The 17,893-nt window shown below is 41.9% G+C and overlaps 1 protein-coding gene across 7 annotated transcripts in view; it reads right to left on the reverse strand.

Moving 5' to 3' along the window:
• Positions 1-17,893, reverse strand: part of LOC130731472 (exportin-T) — a 45,724-nt gene that overhangs the window by 12,958 nt on the left and 14,873 nt on the right. Inside the window, exons 8-9 of one of the 7 annotated variants that reach the window (XM_057583779.1) lie at positions 2,161-2,270; positions 1,845-1,963 (exon numbers count right to left, since the gene is read on the reverse strand). The exons of 1 other annotated variant lie outside the window; for it this stretch is intronic. In XM_057583779.1, the coding sequence (XP_057439762.1) occupies positions 2,196-2,270 (75 nt within the window). In that variant the 3' untranslated portion in view covers positions 1,845-1,963; positions 2,161-2,195. Of the gene's footprint in view, positions 1-273; positions 459-522; positions 762-1,844; positions 1,964-2,160; positions 2,271-6,055; positions 6,447-6,518; positions 7,089-17,893 lie in introns of those variants that run through there. 5 more of the 7 variants (XM_057583778.1, XM_057583780.1, XM_057583781.1 and 2 more) reach the window with 5 other exon arrangements.

The raw sequence follows: 17,893 nt of genomic DNA on the forward strand, positions 1-17,893 counted from the left end.
ACTGAAAACGTTATTCAAACCCCCCCTTTCTACCGTTTTTCATACCTTCAGCTTCTTCTTCTTTGGTGGTTGTGAAGCCTTCTTTGCCTCTTTGATCTCCCTATCAACATGTTCAAAACCTGAAGGATCACGAGTCAAGGATCATATTGCTTTAACCTTGGGTGGTTTTCTTTCATTCGCCTTAAGAGTGCGCTTGGACCTTATCTGAACCTCAGGAGTACAAAGTGAACTGCTTTCAGGACAATAGATCGCTTGAAGCTTCCTCCTTACCATACTCTGCCCTCCAGTATCCAAAGAACTGAAATAATGTGTCAATGCCTCAACTTCTGGTTGCATATCTCCATGGTTCATGCCGCAAATATAGTTGCTGATAGTATCTGCAACAGGTTCAGGTACATGCTCCCAACTCAGTCTCTTCCAGAATGGATGAATTGCCTCATATGGAATTCTTTCATAACCTGCAAGTTCACAAAAGTGTCACTTTCAATAACAAATAGAATTAATTGATTAGAGAGTAGGACTTCATTCTTATATGTTCAGCATCAAGGAGCTGCAGGAATTTGTTTGACACAAATCCTCTAATATTTGTGTAAAATGGGCACATGAAAATGTGATCAATTCTGTGAATACTGCGCTCAAGCGATGCTAATATTTCAGTATGTCGATTACATGTCAAACTATGCGACGCATCCCAGGAAGTGGTCAGGTCACCCTTGCAATCTCGCAGCATCTTCTTCAAACTGGCATGTGCACCCTCAGCCCTGCAAACAACAAATAGATATCTTATTAACTCTCCACTGTAAACAATCTATCAAATGAAAAACATATAACAAGGCATAAATTAAGCTCATATAATTTTTGTACCTGTTACTTGTTGTTGTTCCAAAGTGCATCACATGATTTGTCCATGCCTTGGCAAATTTCTCCTTGTGGACCAACCATGTAGTAGAACAATAGGAAGTAAAGTTGTTGTATTTGTCCTTGCACATATTAAACAATTGCATCCATTTAACTTCAAATTCTTCAACTGTTGCAGCATCCACCACCTCTCCCCACTTCCCCATAACCAATTCAGCAAAATCATCTATACCAACATAGAGTTTGCACTTTGCCAAAACAAACTTGTTGATGTGCCACAAGCATAATAAATGGGTAGTGTTGGGAAGGCTTTGCTTAGCATCACTCAATGAGGCAAGATCCCTGTCAGTAAAAATCACCTTAGGCAACATGGCTTGATCAGCTAATAGGGACTTCATACACTCCAGTGCCCAAACGTAGTCATATGTGCCCTCATTAACAATGTAGCAAAAGGCTATGGAGTATGTCTTATCTGTGGAAGTCAGTCCAACAATCTCAAGCAAGAGAATTTTATATTTGTTTGTCTTGTATGTGCAATCCATAATCACTACATACGGAAATGTGTTGAACAGTTTAATAGCATTTGAATGAGCCCAAAATACATCTCTAATGACTACCGATCCAGGCTCATGTCTTTCAAAGTGGACGTACTTGTCACCGTCCAACTTCTTCAACAAGTGTTGCATTTCTGTCAATGACCCGCGGAGGGATTTTCTTAACCTCTTGCAAGCACTATAAATCTGAGATATGGTAGTCAAGTTTAAAGGATTGTTTTCCTTCAAAGTCAACAGCATCTTTCTCGGTGGAACCCAACTCTTTGTCATTTTTTCCACTTGCTCCTTCTCTTCGGAATTTAGACCACCAACAAAATTGTGGCCAAGTAGTGACCTAGCTGGTTCATGGTTGTGTGTACCTTCCATCACCTTTAGCCGCCAATCTCTATATATGCCATTTTTCATAGGTCGTCTTTTTAGTCTAAAAGGACAATCTGTCTTTTGTGTTCCCGTTCCTTGAACAAAGTCAGGGTCTCTGTAGGTAACATACTTACCATGCTTCTCGCACCCCAACATGACATAAGCTTTTCTGCTTCCATTCCCACCGCTATCTGACTTTGTGATCAACGCAACATATCCATTTTCAATCGCAATTCCATGAACCCAATTGATAAGATCATCACGGGTAGGGAAAATATGTTCAATGATGCATACCCAACACACAAGGCATAAACAAGGGTGATCAAGACATAATAAGAATTGATATATTACACTTTCAAAACAATGCAAAAATCTGTTCAAATAATACCTGATCAGTTGTAAATAAATGCGAGACATCTATACTTATACACGGGGGTACAAATGCTGGTGGTGGCACCTCTGTAGTGGCCTCTTCAGGTTGACCATTGTGCAATCCAACTTCAATCAATTGTGATTCATGAAAGAAAAATGATTCTGTCATCCTTGGAAGAGAATACGGAACTTTATTATTCATATTGAATACGGAACTTTATAATCCGTATTTAATACGGAATATAAATGTCCGTATTAACTACGGAAATTTATATTCCGTATTTTATCACGTCTCAGAATTCAGAAAATCATCATTCTAACTACTTAAACTACTTAATCTAACTACTTAATATAACCACTTCATCTACTTAAACTAACAACATACAACAAACAACCAACAACACTTACCTCAAATGCTATCTTGTTGCATCCAATGGTGGAGAGCTTGCCAATGAAGGAGTTGGTGGTGGTGGTAGGAAGAATGAAAGTGAGGATGAAAGTGAGGTAGGAGAGGGTGAGAGAGAGGGTGGTCTAGAGGCATTGAGGGGGTTAAGGGGGCTGGTGAGGGGTTGGTGACGGAGGAGTAATGGTGGAGGGGTTGGTGGAGGGAGGAGTAATGGTGGAAAAGGTGATGACTTTCAGAGATAGAATACGGAAGTTTAACTTCCGTATTCTATTTTAGTGAATACGGAATTTTAATTTCCATAGGGCATTTATGGGTTAAAAAAAACAGGTGGGGCGCGGAGCCCCATATGGAGGGCCCAAAACTCAATTCCCCAGAAATTGTGTAGACAAGTAAAGGGTTGGAAGGAGCAGTCCTTATCGCGGGTTGGTCGTGAGGTGCTTATAAAATCAGTAGCTTAGGCAATTCCATCATATGTCATGTCTTGTTTCATTGTACCCGATGGAATTTGCAAAGAGATTGATGGGATGATAAGCCGCTTTTACTGGAGTGGGGACGCGTCCAAGCGTGGTTTGCATTGGATGAGGTGGGACAATATTTGTCGGTCAAAGATGGAGGGGGGCTTAGGATTCAAAGATTTTAAAGCTTTTAATACTGCTCTTGTGGGTAAAAATTGGTGGTGCATTCATCATAATCCTAATCTACTTATGTCTCAAGTGTACAAGGCAGTTTACTTTCCTAACTCATCAGTGTGGGAAGCAAAAAGGGGGGGGGGGAGGGACCAAGCATAGCTTGGTCTAGCTTGAACAAATCCCGTAGCCTGTTGGAAGGTGAAACAGTGCGGAGGATAGGGTGTGGTGCCAACATACCCATTGGGGATGAGCGGTGGCTCCTTTCTGGGTGTCCATTGATCTACAAAGAGGATGTGGCTCAAGAGCTTGGTGTCACGCGGGTATTTGATTTGCTCCATCCGGGCCAGCAATGTTGGAACCATGAGCTGGTTGATTTTATGTTCTGGCCAGTAACTGCTGCTGGGATTTTGAAAATACCCCTCCAGGTAACCCCAAGAGAGGATGTGTTCTACTGGCCTCATATCGTTAATGGAGAATATAGCACGAAATCAGGTTATGTAGTGGCGAGGAGCAAGAGTGCAACAGGTCTGGCTTCATCATCTTCCGCTCACGAGGTGCCAACCTCTTTTTGGAAGTTGTTCTGGAAGGCCCCGACGATTCTTAGGTGCGCGGAGGTTGTTTGGCGAGGCTATCTGAAAATCCTCCCGATGAGAAGCTCCCTTCGTTCCCACGGTGTGGACGTTGATGAGTGTTGCTCGTTCTGCGGCGAGTGTCTATAATCTACAGGGCATGTTCTGTTGTTTTGCTCGCGAGTCCGTCATTGGTGGTTCGCCTCCATGCTTGGGTTGCACCTGGAAGATGAAGTGGAATTCCATGAGTTTGTGCAACAATTTGTTAAGGTTGTAGATCCTGAGGTGTTGGCCAGTTTCTGTACGCTGTGCTATGTGATTTGGGAAGCCCGCAATGCTCTGATTTTCCGTGGTCAGGCTCCTCAGCTAGAGTTACTTCTGGCTCGTGCCTCCTCCTTGACGATGCCACCACCAGAGCTTCTCCCGCCAGCAGCTGCCCCACCTATGTCGTCGAGGTGGTCCAAACCAGGTGCGGGTGTGATTAAAATGAATTTTGATGCAGCTTGGAAGCAAAACAGAGATGATGGTTACGCGTGTGTTGCTCGAACTTCGGAGGGTGAGATCATGGCCGCTGCAACAGCTCCAAACATAGCTACGTTGAATTCTCTCATGGCTGAAGCAGGTGCGTTCCGATGGGCCCTTGTGTTGGCAATGGAGTTAGGCTTTCGGCGCGTATGCATGGAAACAGATTGTTTGACGCTCTACCAAGCTTGGCAAAGGAAGGATATGGGTTGCTCTTATTTATTTTCTCTGTTGTTGGATTGTAGGCATTTAGCCTCTTGTTTTGGTTTTTTTGAGTTTTCTTTTGTTAAGCATTCGGGGAATAAGGTAGCGAATTATCTTGCTCGCCATTCGGAGGCTTATGGCCAAACCGTTTGGATTAAGGAGGTCCCCACGAGGTCGAGTCTTTGGTAACCGTTGTGCCCAGTTGATCTTTCGTTTAATACAATTTCCATTTCAAAAAAAAAAAGTAAAGGGTCTCTTCTCTTGATGTGCGTAATGGGAACACAAGGGACATATACAAGTTTTTTATTTTTTTTAGAAAAAACTTCACTTTAAGCGCAGTTACCGGTACATCATGTTGTGAATGAAGGAAACAAGGTCGGGGGCAAACAGAAAAACTTGTCTGGTCAAACCATCCTCCACAAAATTATTAGATCTACAAACACAAGATAAATCAATAAAATTAAAAAGAGTGAAATACACTCCCCTCCCTTGAGGTTTGTCAATATGATACTTAGTCTCATTCTTAATCAAAATCTACACACTACCCCACCCACTCTACCAAGTTTGTCAAGATGCTCACAGAATATTCTCTTTAATTCCAAACTAATAGATTTAAATTTTCAAATAATAAGAAAAACTTTATTATTATTTTTATTTAAAAAAGTTTAAGATATTTAAAATTGATATTTTATAATAATTTATTTGTAACAATTGACTGTGTTATATGTTGGACGAAAGCTACAAATATTCTCACAATATAGTTTAAAATATTAGATGACCTTTTTTTTTCATAAAATTCATCTTGGATTATATAATTTTAAGATATTTTAATTAGATTTTAACTTTTTATTGTAATCTCTAATTATCATTCAATCATGTTTTTTTTTATACATTGGAAAGATAAATTGCACCATCTAGGAATTGATTCTTGGACTTCCCACACTCAACTCATATATCCTCAAGCTCTTATTATTTGAACTATCATTCGAGGACATACAACATCATGTGATTGAGATTACTAAGAATTTAAATTCATTTTTTTGAGATATAAAACTATACCTTATTCAGTTATTCTAGTAGACCAACCACCTAGCGTAGAAGAATAATCATCTCTTATTTGTTGCATTTCTCATTTTATTTGCTAAGATAATACTGCATGTTGCAAGTGCAACCAATCCATGAAGCTAATAACATACTATCTGAGAAGGTGATCAGAACAATCATAAAAAAAAAAAAAAATTCAGGATTTTCATTGGAATAAATGTCATCTAATTCATCATGAAATTTTGTTAGTACAATTAATCATGAAAATAAGTTAAAATAAAAATAAAAATATTTGTTTAGTCTAAATTTCTATTTCTAAACTTAAATGTTATTGATATTCCTATACAATATTGTGAAAATATTTAATTGTAAATATCTTAAACTTCTTGTAACAAAAAATGATAAAGGAATTTTTTTATTATTTAAATATTTAAATTTATTAGTTTGAATTAAAGAAAATATTATGTTAGCATCTTTTAACATGTAGTTAACTTGTTAGAGTGAGTGGGGTGGAGTATAGATTTTAGTTAAGAATGGAGCAACGTGACATTTTGGAAAATCTCAAGCGAGGAGAGAGGAGAATGTATTTTACTCAATTTAAAAATAGTTAAAACACTGAATAATATAAATAGGACAGACCCTCGGAATGTCTCTAACAAGCCTAAAAAAAAGCATGTAGATTGTCTAAAAGAAAACTCGTCGGTTTCAAAGATCAAAAGCCACTGAGAGAGACCAACAAAAATACATAGTCTCTGCAAGAACAAGAGATAGAACCTCCATGGAAGCTGACGTTGTTGAGGCAAGAACATCACTAGAGTCATCCCAAGCAATGGAGCCAAACCCAACTAAGCTTGACGCCGTAACAGAAGCATCAAAGTTGACCTTCATCACTCCATGGGAAGACCGTGTCCACGTCGAAGGAAGCTCACTAAAAAGTCGGTTGAAGTGGAGGACTGTCATCCACCAAGAATGGACATAACAAAGAAGCACACAGAAGGGGGGGGAGAGAGAGAGAGAGAGAGAGAGACTAAAGAGGCAACAAGCTGGTTACGGGATAACATATTTCGATCCTCCCAAATAGAATAAAGAAAATATATAAGATTTCTCTCACTACCAACATCAATTATGATTAAAGAATCATAGATAAAATCATGCACAGAGTTAACACGACCCATTCTCATACCAAGGCAACAAGAAAACCACAGGTTGTAAAATAAGGCAAACAGAAATTGAATGATGTGTCATCTCAGGTGCAGAAAGACATCACCGGCCATTGAGTCCTCTATATCCCCTTACCAATCAAGTTAGATCGAATCAGAAGGATGTTCAGACAAGCACGATAAGCTATCTCCCTGCACTAGGACAAATAGTCTTCTTTCCACAAAATTTTCCAACGACTAGCAAGTAGGAAGGGTGAGTTTGACGAAGATGCCAAGTTCGTACACCTTTTCTTCCTAATGAAATGATATCATATCTTTTGTTGAATAATTGCCTTCAGTAGTGTAGTGATAGAGGGATAGCCAGCATGCGCTAGGCCGTAGGTGACCAAAACAAAAACTCCACCAGCTCTCTGTTCCAAGTTTTACGACAAGGAGTCAAGAAGTTAGCCACCCAAATATAATTCAACTCTCGAGCAACACCTCTCGATAAATCTTAGAAGTTTTTTGGCTTGAATGCATTTGGTGCCCCTGATGTATTTTAAAAGTGCAAATGATAACCCTACTCTTTTTTTGTAAACGTTTGTACCCCTTTTGTTTTGAGAAAGTACACCGAATGCCCCTCCGTCAGGTTGACGTTAAAATCCTAACGGAGGAGCTGACGTGGATATTATTTTTACTTTTTCCTTTATTTTCTCTAATGCCACGTGGATTTTATCAACTAAAAACAAAAAAAAAGGAAAAATGACAAAGGCTTCAAGAAATTGGTCTTCTTTCTCAGAACAAAGCTCGTCGGAGAAACGCCAGTGGCGGTGGTGGTGGTCGCCGGAGTGACGGTGGCCGATCGTCAAATTGATTGAGGGGTTTTGAAGCGGATGATGAGGGGAGTTTAGCCATGGTGTTGGTTTCTCCAAAAGGTGAGCGGTTCGCCGGAGATCGGAGGTTGAAGGTGGCGGCTAGGGTTTGGTTTCTCCTCTATTTCTCTGTTGTTTCTCATCATGTTGGTGATGATGGTGCTCGCGGTGGTGCTGGACGTTGGTGGTGTGCTCGTATCTGAACCAGAGGTAAGGAAAAGAGGAAGATGATGGCTTGATGGTGCTGGTTCGTGAGGGAGAAGGTGGTGGTGCTCTGGCTCGCGTGAGGAGGGAGCGGTGGTGGCGGCTGGCACGCGGTGGTTGCTGGCGTGAGAGGAAGGAGGGAAACATGGTGAGGGTGATTGTAAGACCTGGATTTTCAGAACAAGCTAATTTCCGACTCACGCGTAGAATCAGTGTAAGCGTGACAGGAGTTTGATATTTGAGAAAGATTAATGAAGAAGAAAGTTCAGGAATTGCTTGAGGAATGTTGCGTAGTCATTTTAGGAATTAGAGCGAGTCGTCTGCACACCCGCCTTATGGCAAGCGTGTCCAGAATAGGCTAATTTCGCTTTAGAGCAACGTTTTAAGTGAGATTTCGAATCCTTGGAAAATTTAAAGATTTTCTTTATTTTTCCTTCGACCAGCGTTTCATTTCGGAACTCTAGACTGTACGCACGATAGTATTCACTTTTCGGAAGTCCGACGACGCTAATTTCCTTGCTTCGAAACCCTAGATTCGAGCGATGGATGAAGACTTTTTCTATTCGGGACTTCTAACGAAGTTTCCGTCCGCGTTGCCAGATTTGTTTCGACATTTCCAATCTTTCTTCAGAAGGAAGTTTTGTCGTCTGAGCATCACAGCAAAAAGTAGTTTAACGGGACAGATTAACTTACACCGCCTTTGGGATTTTAGATATCGTTTTTCCCAAATCATAGATAATTGTTTTGAGTTCTGGAATTCTGACGCCAGAATCTCTCTTAGAATTCCTCGGTGGACGTGCTGCAAAAATCGGAATCGCGAAATTTTCATTTTCCCGCGATTTCACCTGCCTATAAATAGCTCGAAAAAGCAAAATCTCTTCATTCTCACCCATTCAAGGCCGCGAGCAAGGAGAGAGGAGGAGAGGAGAAATTTTCGCGAAAACTTGACCAATCTTCGTGCAGTTCGTCCCTACTTCTAGGTATTGAGGTAACTAGCATGAATCCTACCTCTGTTTACTGTTTCTGTTGCGTTTCTGAAGTCGTTTCTGTGCTCACAGTTTTGAGCTTTTTCTAAAATTGTCCGATTTCCTTGATTTCTTGGTTGGGTTATGTTCCTTATGTTCCCATGAGTCTAAAACCTCTGTCAGTAATCGCCGATTGCGATTCAGTTGTCCAAGATCTGAAAAATTGATTCAAAACCCCATTAGTCGCACATTTCGAAACTTTATTGTCGAAAAGCTGTAATCTGACTTCGTGCCTTTAGGATTTGTTGTCACGGATGTCATGAGGATCAATGCTGTCAAATTTGTTTTCCGAACTGATAACTTTGAAGTTTTGAGCCTTTATTTTGGACCAAAATGCCCCTGGATAGTCGTATTTCGACCTGATTGTCCGAAAATTGTTCCGACAATTTCTTTGCCTTAGTTTTACCCTAAAACTACCTTGTGAATTGATTTAGATCGAAGAAAAAGTTCGAAAACCCTATTTTCCATAGTGGCCGAAACCTAATTGCTTGGGTACCGTGTCCAAAAATAATTTTTGGGTCTCTATGACCTGAGCCATTGCGTAGCTCTTTCAATTGTCGAAATTTTGGCGCCGGTTTCGTGTCATTCTGAGTTCTGTAGCTCGAGTTATGCTCGTTTTAGCGAACGAAGTCTCCGTTGTCAATTTGTGCCTAAATAGGAACTCTGAAGCTTTAGAGGCTTTCTTTACGATTTCGATTAGTATTAGTAGATCTTGTTGCTCCTAGTGAAGCTTGTGTTGATGATTGTGTTTTCTTTGTTCTAGGTTCGCAATTTCCATGCCCAACTTCTACTCACGAAGGTAAGGGTAACTCGGTTTTAGAGCGTCTTTGAGTCTTGCATGCTTTTATCGCACTGCCTGTGTTTGAGATGAAGATGTTTATATTGATTGGCAGATGATTATGATTATTATGCTGAATTTGGAAAATGTTTTCTGAGAGGCTTCGGCCGTTTACTGGTTTCTGTCGTTACTGCTTCCTAGTGGATGGAACATGTGGTTACTTTGGATTGGTCCTTGGGTGGGCTTTGTTATTGTCTGACTTGGCATATAGGGCTTGAGTCAAGTGGCGATGAGGAGGTGTGTCCTATCATTGTCCCATCTTGCGAGATGCTAAGTGGCGATCAGGAGGTGTGTCCTATGATTGTCCCGTCTTGTGTGACGTTAAGTGGCGATTAGGAGGTGTGTCCTATGATTGTCCCGTCATGTATGACGTTATAAGTGGCGATGAGAAGGTGTGTCCTATCATTGTCCCGTCTTGAGAGACGATATTGATCGATCCATTTTGTTAGCAGCATATAGTTGCATTATAGGGAACTAACACCTGACCCTATGTTGTTGGATTTTCGTATTGGTTTATTGATATCTGATTTGATGTTACATTGTTGAGGTTATTATTATCTGAGTCTGATTTATGTTTAAGTTGTTGATATATGAGTTGAGTTATGTTGCTAGTTATTTACCATGCCAGGTAATTAAATTCGAACAACATGATTTTTCTCTTTTATACATGGTAATTGCATGGAGTTAACCCTTTCTATTTGCTACTTGTTGTTTGGGCGCTTAACGCTATTAGGCGATGGAGATCCTTCCGCCGAGGCATAGCTACTCGAGTTGGAGATCGAGTTGTAAGCGGTGGAGTAGAGGTATGAGAAGCAGCTTTGCTTCTCTTCTTGTGGATTATGTTGGAGTCTCTTTTACTTTATGAGAACTCTGTTATTAAAGTCTTGCTTCCGCCACTGTTAAAGTGCGCATGTTTATTCTGAACCTTACTTATGGTATTGTAAACTATTATTACTGTATATCGAGAAACAAGTTATCTAAATAAAGTTATGGTATGTTTCCAACCTTTTAGCCGAAGTGTTTAGTTGTTTTACAGAAAAAAAATTCCCTTGGTTTTTAGGGATTGCAGATTGGTCCTTAGACTTTGTTAGGTTACTAATGTGACTCCTCAGTTGAGAAATTGGGGTGTTACAATTGTGGTATCAGAGCTTTGGTCTAGAAAACCAGAGCTTTTGGGTAGAGTGCCTGCTTAAGATGTTTGAACTCTGAGACCGATTGATGGGGTGTCAATCGGAGGAAGAGTGTGCTTGATTACTGTTTATATAGATTATTTTTGAAGGTTATTCGTAAGTGAATAACCTTATGCTAGTTATTGTTAATTATACATTTGATATAAGTATATACATAGTTAGTTATTATAGAACTTTGTGTTGTTCTGGCCTGAGTATCTGTTGTGGTCTTTGACTGTTCATGAAAACAGGAACAGGAGGTTTCCACAACCGATCGAGACTCAAGGTTCAGACAGCATGAATCCGATGGAGCAAGCTATTGCTAATCTGACTGCCCTTATGGCACAACAAGTTACTAACACTGCTGCAAGGGAGGAAGCTGAAGCTCAACGTGCTGCTACTGCTGCTTTGGTGGCTGCACAAAACCAAGCTGAAGAGAATGCTCGCCGTGTTCAGCGGGAGGAACGTGAATTAGCTGCTGCTCAGACCAGGGGTCTGAATGATTTCAAGCGTCAGGATCCGCCGAAGTTCTCTGGGGGCTTCGATCCGGAAGAAGCTGACTTATGGCTCCAAGAGTTGGAGAAGATCTTTACCTTCTTGCGTACAACTGCAGAGATGAAAGTTGATTATGCAACCTACCTGCTAACGGGTGAAGCTGAGTATTGGTGGCGTGGGGCTAGGGCTATGATGGAGGCTGACCATCAAGCCATCACTTGGGAGTGTTTCCGTGGAGCTTTCTTGGACAAGTACTTTCCTAGAAGTGCTAGAGCCGCTAAGGAAGCACAATTTCTGAGACTCCGTCAAGGAGGCATGACCGTTGCTGAGTATGCTGCAAAGTTGGAGTCGTTGGCTAAACACTTCCGTTACTTTAGAGGACAGATTGATGAAGGCTACATGTGTGAGCGATTCATTGAGGGGCTGTGTTATGAGCTGCAGAGGGCGGTGCAACCGCTAGGACTGAATCGCTACCAAGTGCTGGTGGAGAAGACCAAGGGGATTGAGGCCATTGATAATGCAAGGGGCAAATTCCAAGGTCTGAACAAGCCTTACCAAGGAAGTGGAGGTCCGGCTAGGACTAACCAAGGAAGAGGTGACAAGGGTAGGCATTTCCAGAAGAAGCCGTATGTTCGTCCTCAGGGTAGGGGGACAACTTCTGGGTCCTTTTATCCTACTGGTGGAAATGCAATTGCACTAAGAACCCCATCTGGGAATCGGGAAGATGTGACTTGCTTCAGGTGCAACAAAAAGGGGCACTATGCCAACCACTGTTCTAAGAGTCTTGCGGCGTGTTGGAACTGCAACAAGCCAGGCCACACTGCTGCAGAGTGCAGGATTCCTAAAGTTGAGGCTGCTGCAAATGTTGCTGGGGCTAGGAGGCCTACTGCTGGTGGAAGGGTCTACTCGATCAGTGGAACTGAAGCTGAGGAAGACGATGGTCTGATCCGCAGTACCTGCGAGATTGCGGGTAATTCCCTTATCGCGCTATTTGATTCTGGTGCTACGCATTCATTTATAGATATAGCTTGTGCGGCAAGGTTAAAGCTAGAAGTGTCAAAGCTACCGTTTGACTTGACAGTGTCTACCCCTGCATCTAAGAGTCTAGTAACTAACACTGCATGTCTGGAATGTCCTTGGATGTACCTAGATAAGAAGTTTGTAGCAAACTTAATCTGTTTACCTCTCAAGGGATTGGATGTGATCATAGGCATGGATTGGTTGTCCCACCATCATGTTCTTCTTGATTGCGCCAATAAGGTAGTTATCTTTCCCGATGCTGGACTCGCTGAGTTCCTGAACTCGTACTTTTCAAAGCTTTCTTTGAGGAAAGGAGCTTTGAGTTCTCTCATGTCTACAACCGTGGTGGAAGCTAAGGAGAATGGAGTACAAGGAATTGCTGTTGTGCAAGATTTCGAGGATGTGTTCCCCGAAGACGTACCTGGAATACCTCCGGTCAGAGATATGGAGTTCACAATTGATATAGTCCCAGGCACTGGACCTATATCAATCGCACCGTATCGTATGGCACCGGCAGAACTGACTGAGCTGAAGAGTCAACTCGAAGATTTAACCAAGAAGGGGTTTATCCGACCTAGCGTTTCTCCGTGGGGAGCGCCAGTGCTGCTTGTGAAGAAGAAAGACGGAAGATCGCGACTTTGTGTGGATTATCGACAGTTGAACAAAGTCACGATAAAGAACCGTTATCCGTTGCCAAGGATTGACGATTTGATGGATCAGTTGAAGGGTGCTGCTATTTTCTCGAAGATTGACCTGAGATCGGGATATCACCAGATTAGAGTCAAGGATGAGGATATTCAAAAGACGGCGTTTAGGACACGCTATGGGCACTATGAGTACTTGGTGATGCCGTTTGGAGTTACGAATGCACCAGCTGTATTCATGGACTACATGAATAGGATCTTTCATCCATTCTTGGATCGCTTCGTTGTGGTGTTCATCGACGACATCTTGATCTACTCGAGGAATCGTGAAGAACACGAGGAACATCTACGTCAAGTATTACAAGTTCTTCGGGATAAGGTACTGTATGCTAACGCGACAAAGTGTGAATTTTGGCTCAAAGAAGTAAAGTTTTTAGGACATGTCATCTCAAAGGAGGGTATTGCTGTGGATCCCAGTAAAGTGGAAGCGGTACTTGCATGGGAGCGTCCTAAGACTGTGACAGATATAAGGAGTTTCATCGGTTTAGCTGGATATTACCGACGATTCATCGAAGGTTTTGCTAAGATTGCAGGACCATTGACGAAACTCACCCGGAAGAACCAACCTTTTGCTTGGACAGAGGATTGTGAACAGAGTTTCCAAGATATGAAGAAGCGTTTGACGACCGCGCCAGTTCTGACATTACCACAAGAGAAGGAACCCTACGAGGTTTACTACGATGCTTCGTACCAAGGTTTGGGTTGTGTGTTGATGCAACACCGAAAGGCTGTGGCTTATTCTTCAAGGCAATTGAAGATACATGAACGGAACTATCCTACGCACGATTTGGAGTTAGCGGTTGTGGTATTTGCGCTCAAGATTTGGAGGCACTATCTTTATGGGAGCACTTTCACTGTTTTTAGTGATCATAAGAGCTTGAAGTACCTGTTCGATCAGAAGGATCTGAATATGAGACAAAGGCGTTGGGTGGAATTCATCAAGGACTATGATTTCACTTTGTTGTACCACCCAGGAAAAGCAAATGTTGTAGCAGACGCACTGAGTCGCCAGACAATTCATGTTTCATCGTTGATGATTAAGGAATTGGAACTTATCGAGACTTTTCGCGACCTCAGTTTGGGTATGCAAGTGACACCTGGAAAATTGAGCTTTGGGATGGTGACGATCACTAGTGATTTTCTGAACGAGATCAAGGTGAAACAACTGTTAGATGAGGAGCTGATCGAGAAACGGAACTTGATCATTTTGGGAAAAGCGCCGGATTTTGAGGTAGGAACCGACAACATTCTGCGTTGCAAAGGACGTGTCTGCGTACCATTGGACATGGAGTTGAGAAGGATGATTCTTGACGAAGGTCACAAGAGCAGATTGAGTATTCATCCGGGATCGACAAAGATGTATCAAGATCTAAAGTTGAATTTTTGGTGGCCAGGAATGAAGAAGAATGTAGCAGAGTTTGTGGCGGCATGTCTGACATGTCAGAAGGCGAAGATAGAACATCAAAAGCCTGCGGGTATGTTACAGTCACTTGATGTGCCGGAGTGGAAGTGGGACAGTATCTCTATGGATTTCGTGGTAGCTTTGCCAGCTACGAGGAAGAGATTTGATTCCATTTGGGTCATTGTGGACCGTCTGACGAAGTCAGCACATTTCATACCGGTGAAGACCACGTTCAATGTGGAGGCACTTGCAAAAGTGTATGTCGCTGAGATTGTACGACTTCATGGAGTACCATCGAGTATTGTTTCTGACAGAGATCCGAAGTTTACTTCGCATTTCTGGAAGGCGTTGCACGAGGCGCTTGGGACGAAGTTGAGGTTGAGCTCTGCCTATCACCCTCAGACGGATGGACAGACAGAGAGGACAATACAGTCATTGGAAGACTTGCTGCGAGCCTGTGTTCTGGATAGTCAAGAAAGCTGGGATGAGCTGTTGCCGTTGATCGAGTTTACTTATAACAACAGTTTTCATGCTAGTATTGGAATGGCACCTTATGAGGCTTTGTATGGGAGGAGATGTAGAACTCCTTTATGTTGGTTTCAAGATGGCGAACATCTTCTCGTTGGACCTGAATTAGTACAACAAACTACTGAGAAAGTGAAGCAAATACAAGAGAAGATGAGGACGTCACAGAGTCGACAGAAGAGTTATGCTGACACACGACGGAGAGAGTTAGAGTTTGAGGCGGGAGACCATGTGTTTCTTCGCGTGACACCAACTACCGGAGTGGGAAGAGCGATAAAGTCGAGGAAGCTGACACCGAAGTTCATTGGACCGTATCAGATTATCGAGCGAGTCGGTAAAGTAGCTTATCGGATTGCGTTGCCACCTTTTCTTTCCAAGATTCATGATGTGCTACACGTGTCACAATTGAGGAAGTATATTCCTGATCCCTCTCACATCATCAAGGAAGATGATATTCAGCTTAGAGACAACTTATCTTTTGAAGTGGCACCAATGAGGATTGAGGAACGTAGGATCAAGCAGTTGAGGAACAAGCAGGTTCCTCTGGTAAAAGTGATTTGGAACCAAGTCACGGGCGATGCTACTTGGGAACTAGAAGAGAGGATGAAGGAACAGTATCCGGAACTCTTCACTGAGCCTTAAGTTTCGAGGACGAAACTTTCTTTTTGGGGGATAGTATTGTAAGACCTGGATTTTCAGAACAAGCTAATTTCCGACTCACGCGTAGAATCAGTGTAAGCGTGACAGGAGTTTGATATTTGAGAAAGATTAATGAAGAATAAAGTTCAGGAATTGCTTGAGGAATGTTGCGTAGTCATTTTAGGAATTAGAGCGAGTCGTCTGCATACCCGCCTTATGGCAAGCGTGTCCAGAATAAGCTAATTTCGCTTTAGAGCAACGTTTTAAGTGAGATTTCGAATCCTTGGAAAATTTAAAGATTTTCTTTATTTTTCCTTCGACCAGCGTTTCATTTCGGAACTCTAGACTGTACGCACGATAGTATTCACTTTTCGGAAGTCCGACGACGCTAATTTCCTTGCTTCGAAACCCTAGATTCGAGCGATGGATGAAGACTTTTTCTATTCGGGACTTCTAACGAAGTTTCCGTCCGCGTTGCCAGATTTGTTTCGACATTTCCAATCTTTCTTCAGAAGGAAGTTTTGTCGTCTGAGCATCACAGCAAAAAGTAGTTTAACGGGACAGATTAACTTACACCGCCTTTGGGATTTTAGATATCGTTTTTCCCAAATCATAGATAATTGTTTTGAGTTCTGGAATTCTGACGCCAGAATCTCTCTTAGAATTCCTCGGTGGACGTGCTGCAAAAATCGGAATCGCGAAATTTTCATTTTCCCCGCGATTTCACCTGCCTATAAATAGCTCGAAAAAGCAAAATCTCTTCATTCTCACCCATTCAAGGCCGCGAGCAAGGAGAGAGGAGGAGAGGAGAAATTTTCGCGAAAACTTGACCAATCTTCGTGCAGTTCGTCCCTACTTCTAGGTATTGAGGTAACTAGCATGAATCCTACCTCTGTTTACTGTTTCTGTTGCGTTTCTGAAGTCGTTTCTGTGCTCACAGTTTTGAGCTTTTTCTAAAATTGTCCGATTTCCTTGATTTCTTGGTTGGGTTATGTTCCTTATGTTCCCATGAGTCTAAAACCTCTGTCAGTAATCGCCGATTGCGATTCAGTTGTCCAAGATCTGAAAAATTGATTCAAAACCCCATTAGTCGCACATTTCGAAACTTTATTATCGAAAAGCTGTAATCTGACTTCGTGCCTTTAGGATTTGTTGTCACGGATGTCATGAGGATCAATGCTGTCAAATTTGTTTTCCGAACTGATAACTTTGAAGTTTTGAGCCTTTATTTTGGACCAAAATGCCCCTGGATAGTCGTATTTCGACCTGATTGTCCGAAAATTGTTCCGACAATTTCTTTGCCTTAGTTTTACCCTAAAACTACCTTGTGAATTGATTTAGATCGAAGAAAAAGTTCGAAAACCCTATTTTCCATAGTGGCCGAAACCTAATTGCTTGGGTACCGTGTCCAAAAATAATTTTTGGGTCTCTATGACCTGAGCCATTGCGTAGCTCTTTCAATTGTCGAAATTTTGGCGCCGGTTTCGTGTCATTCTGAGTTCTGTAGCTCGAGTTATGCTCGTTTTAGCGAACGAAGTCTCCGTTGTCAATTTGTGCCTAAATAGGAACTCTGAAGCTTTAGAGGCTTTCTTTACGATTTCGATTAGTATTAGTAGATCTTGTTGCTCCTAGTGAAGCTTGTGTTGATGATTGTGTTTTTCTTTGTTCTAGGTTCGCAATTTCCATGCCCAACTTCTACTCACGAAGGTAAGGGTAACTCGGTTTTAGAGCGTCTTTGAGTCTTGCATGCTTTTATCGCACTGCCTGTGTTTGAGATGAAGATGTTTATATTGATTGGCAGATGATTATGATTATTATGCTGAATTTGGAAAATGTTTTCTGAGAGGCTTCGGCCGTTTACTGGTTTCTGTCGTTACTGCTTCCTAGTGGATGGAACATGTGGTTACTTTGGATTGGTCCTTGGGTGGGCTTTGTTATTGTCTGACTTGGCATATAGGGCTTGAGTCAAGTGGCGATGAGGAGGTGTGTCCTATCATTGTCCCATCTTGCGAGATGCTAAGTGGCGATCAGGAGGTGTGTCCTATGATTGTCCCGTCTTGTGTGACGTTAAGTGGCGATTAGGAGGTGTGTCCTATGATTGTCCCGTCATGTATGACGTTATAAGTGGCGATGAGGAGGTGTGTCCTATCATTGTCCCGTCTTGAGAGACGATATTGATCGATCCATTTTGTTAGCAGCATATAGTTGCATTATAGGGAACTAACACCTGACCCTATGTTGTTGGATTTTCGTATTGGTTTATTGATATCTGATTTGATGTTACATTGTTGAGGTTATTATTATCTGAGTCCGATTTATGTTTAAGTTGTTGATATATGAGTT

This window comes from Lotus japonicus, chromosome 1 (genome assembly GCF_012489685.1).
Source record: "Lotus japonicus ecotype B-129 chromosome 1, LjGifu_v1.2".
Taxonomy (NCBI): Eukaryota; Viridiplantae; Streptophyta; class Magnoliopsida; order Fabales; family Fabaceae; genus Lotus; species Lotus japonicus.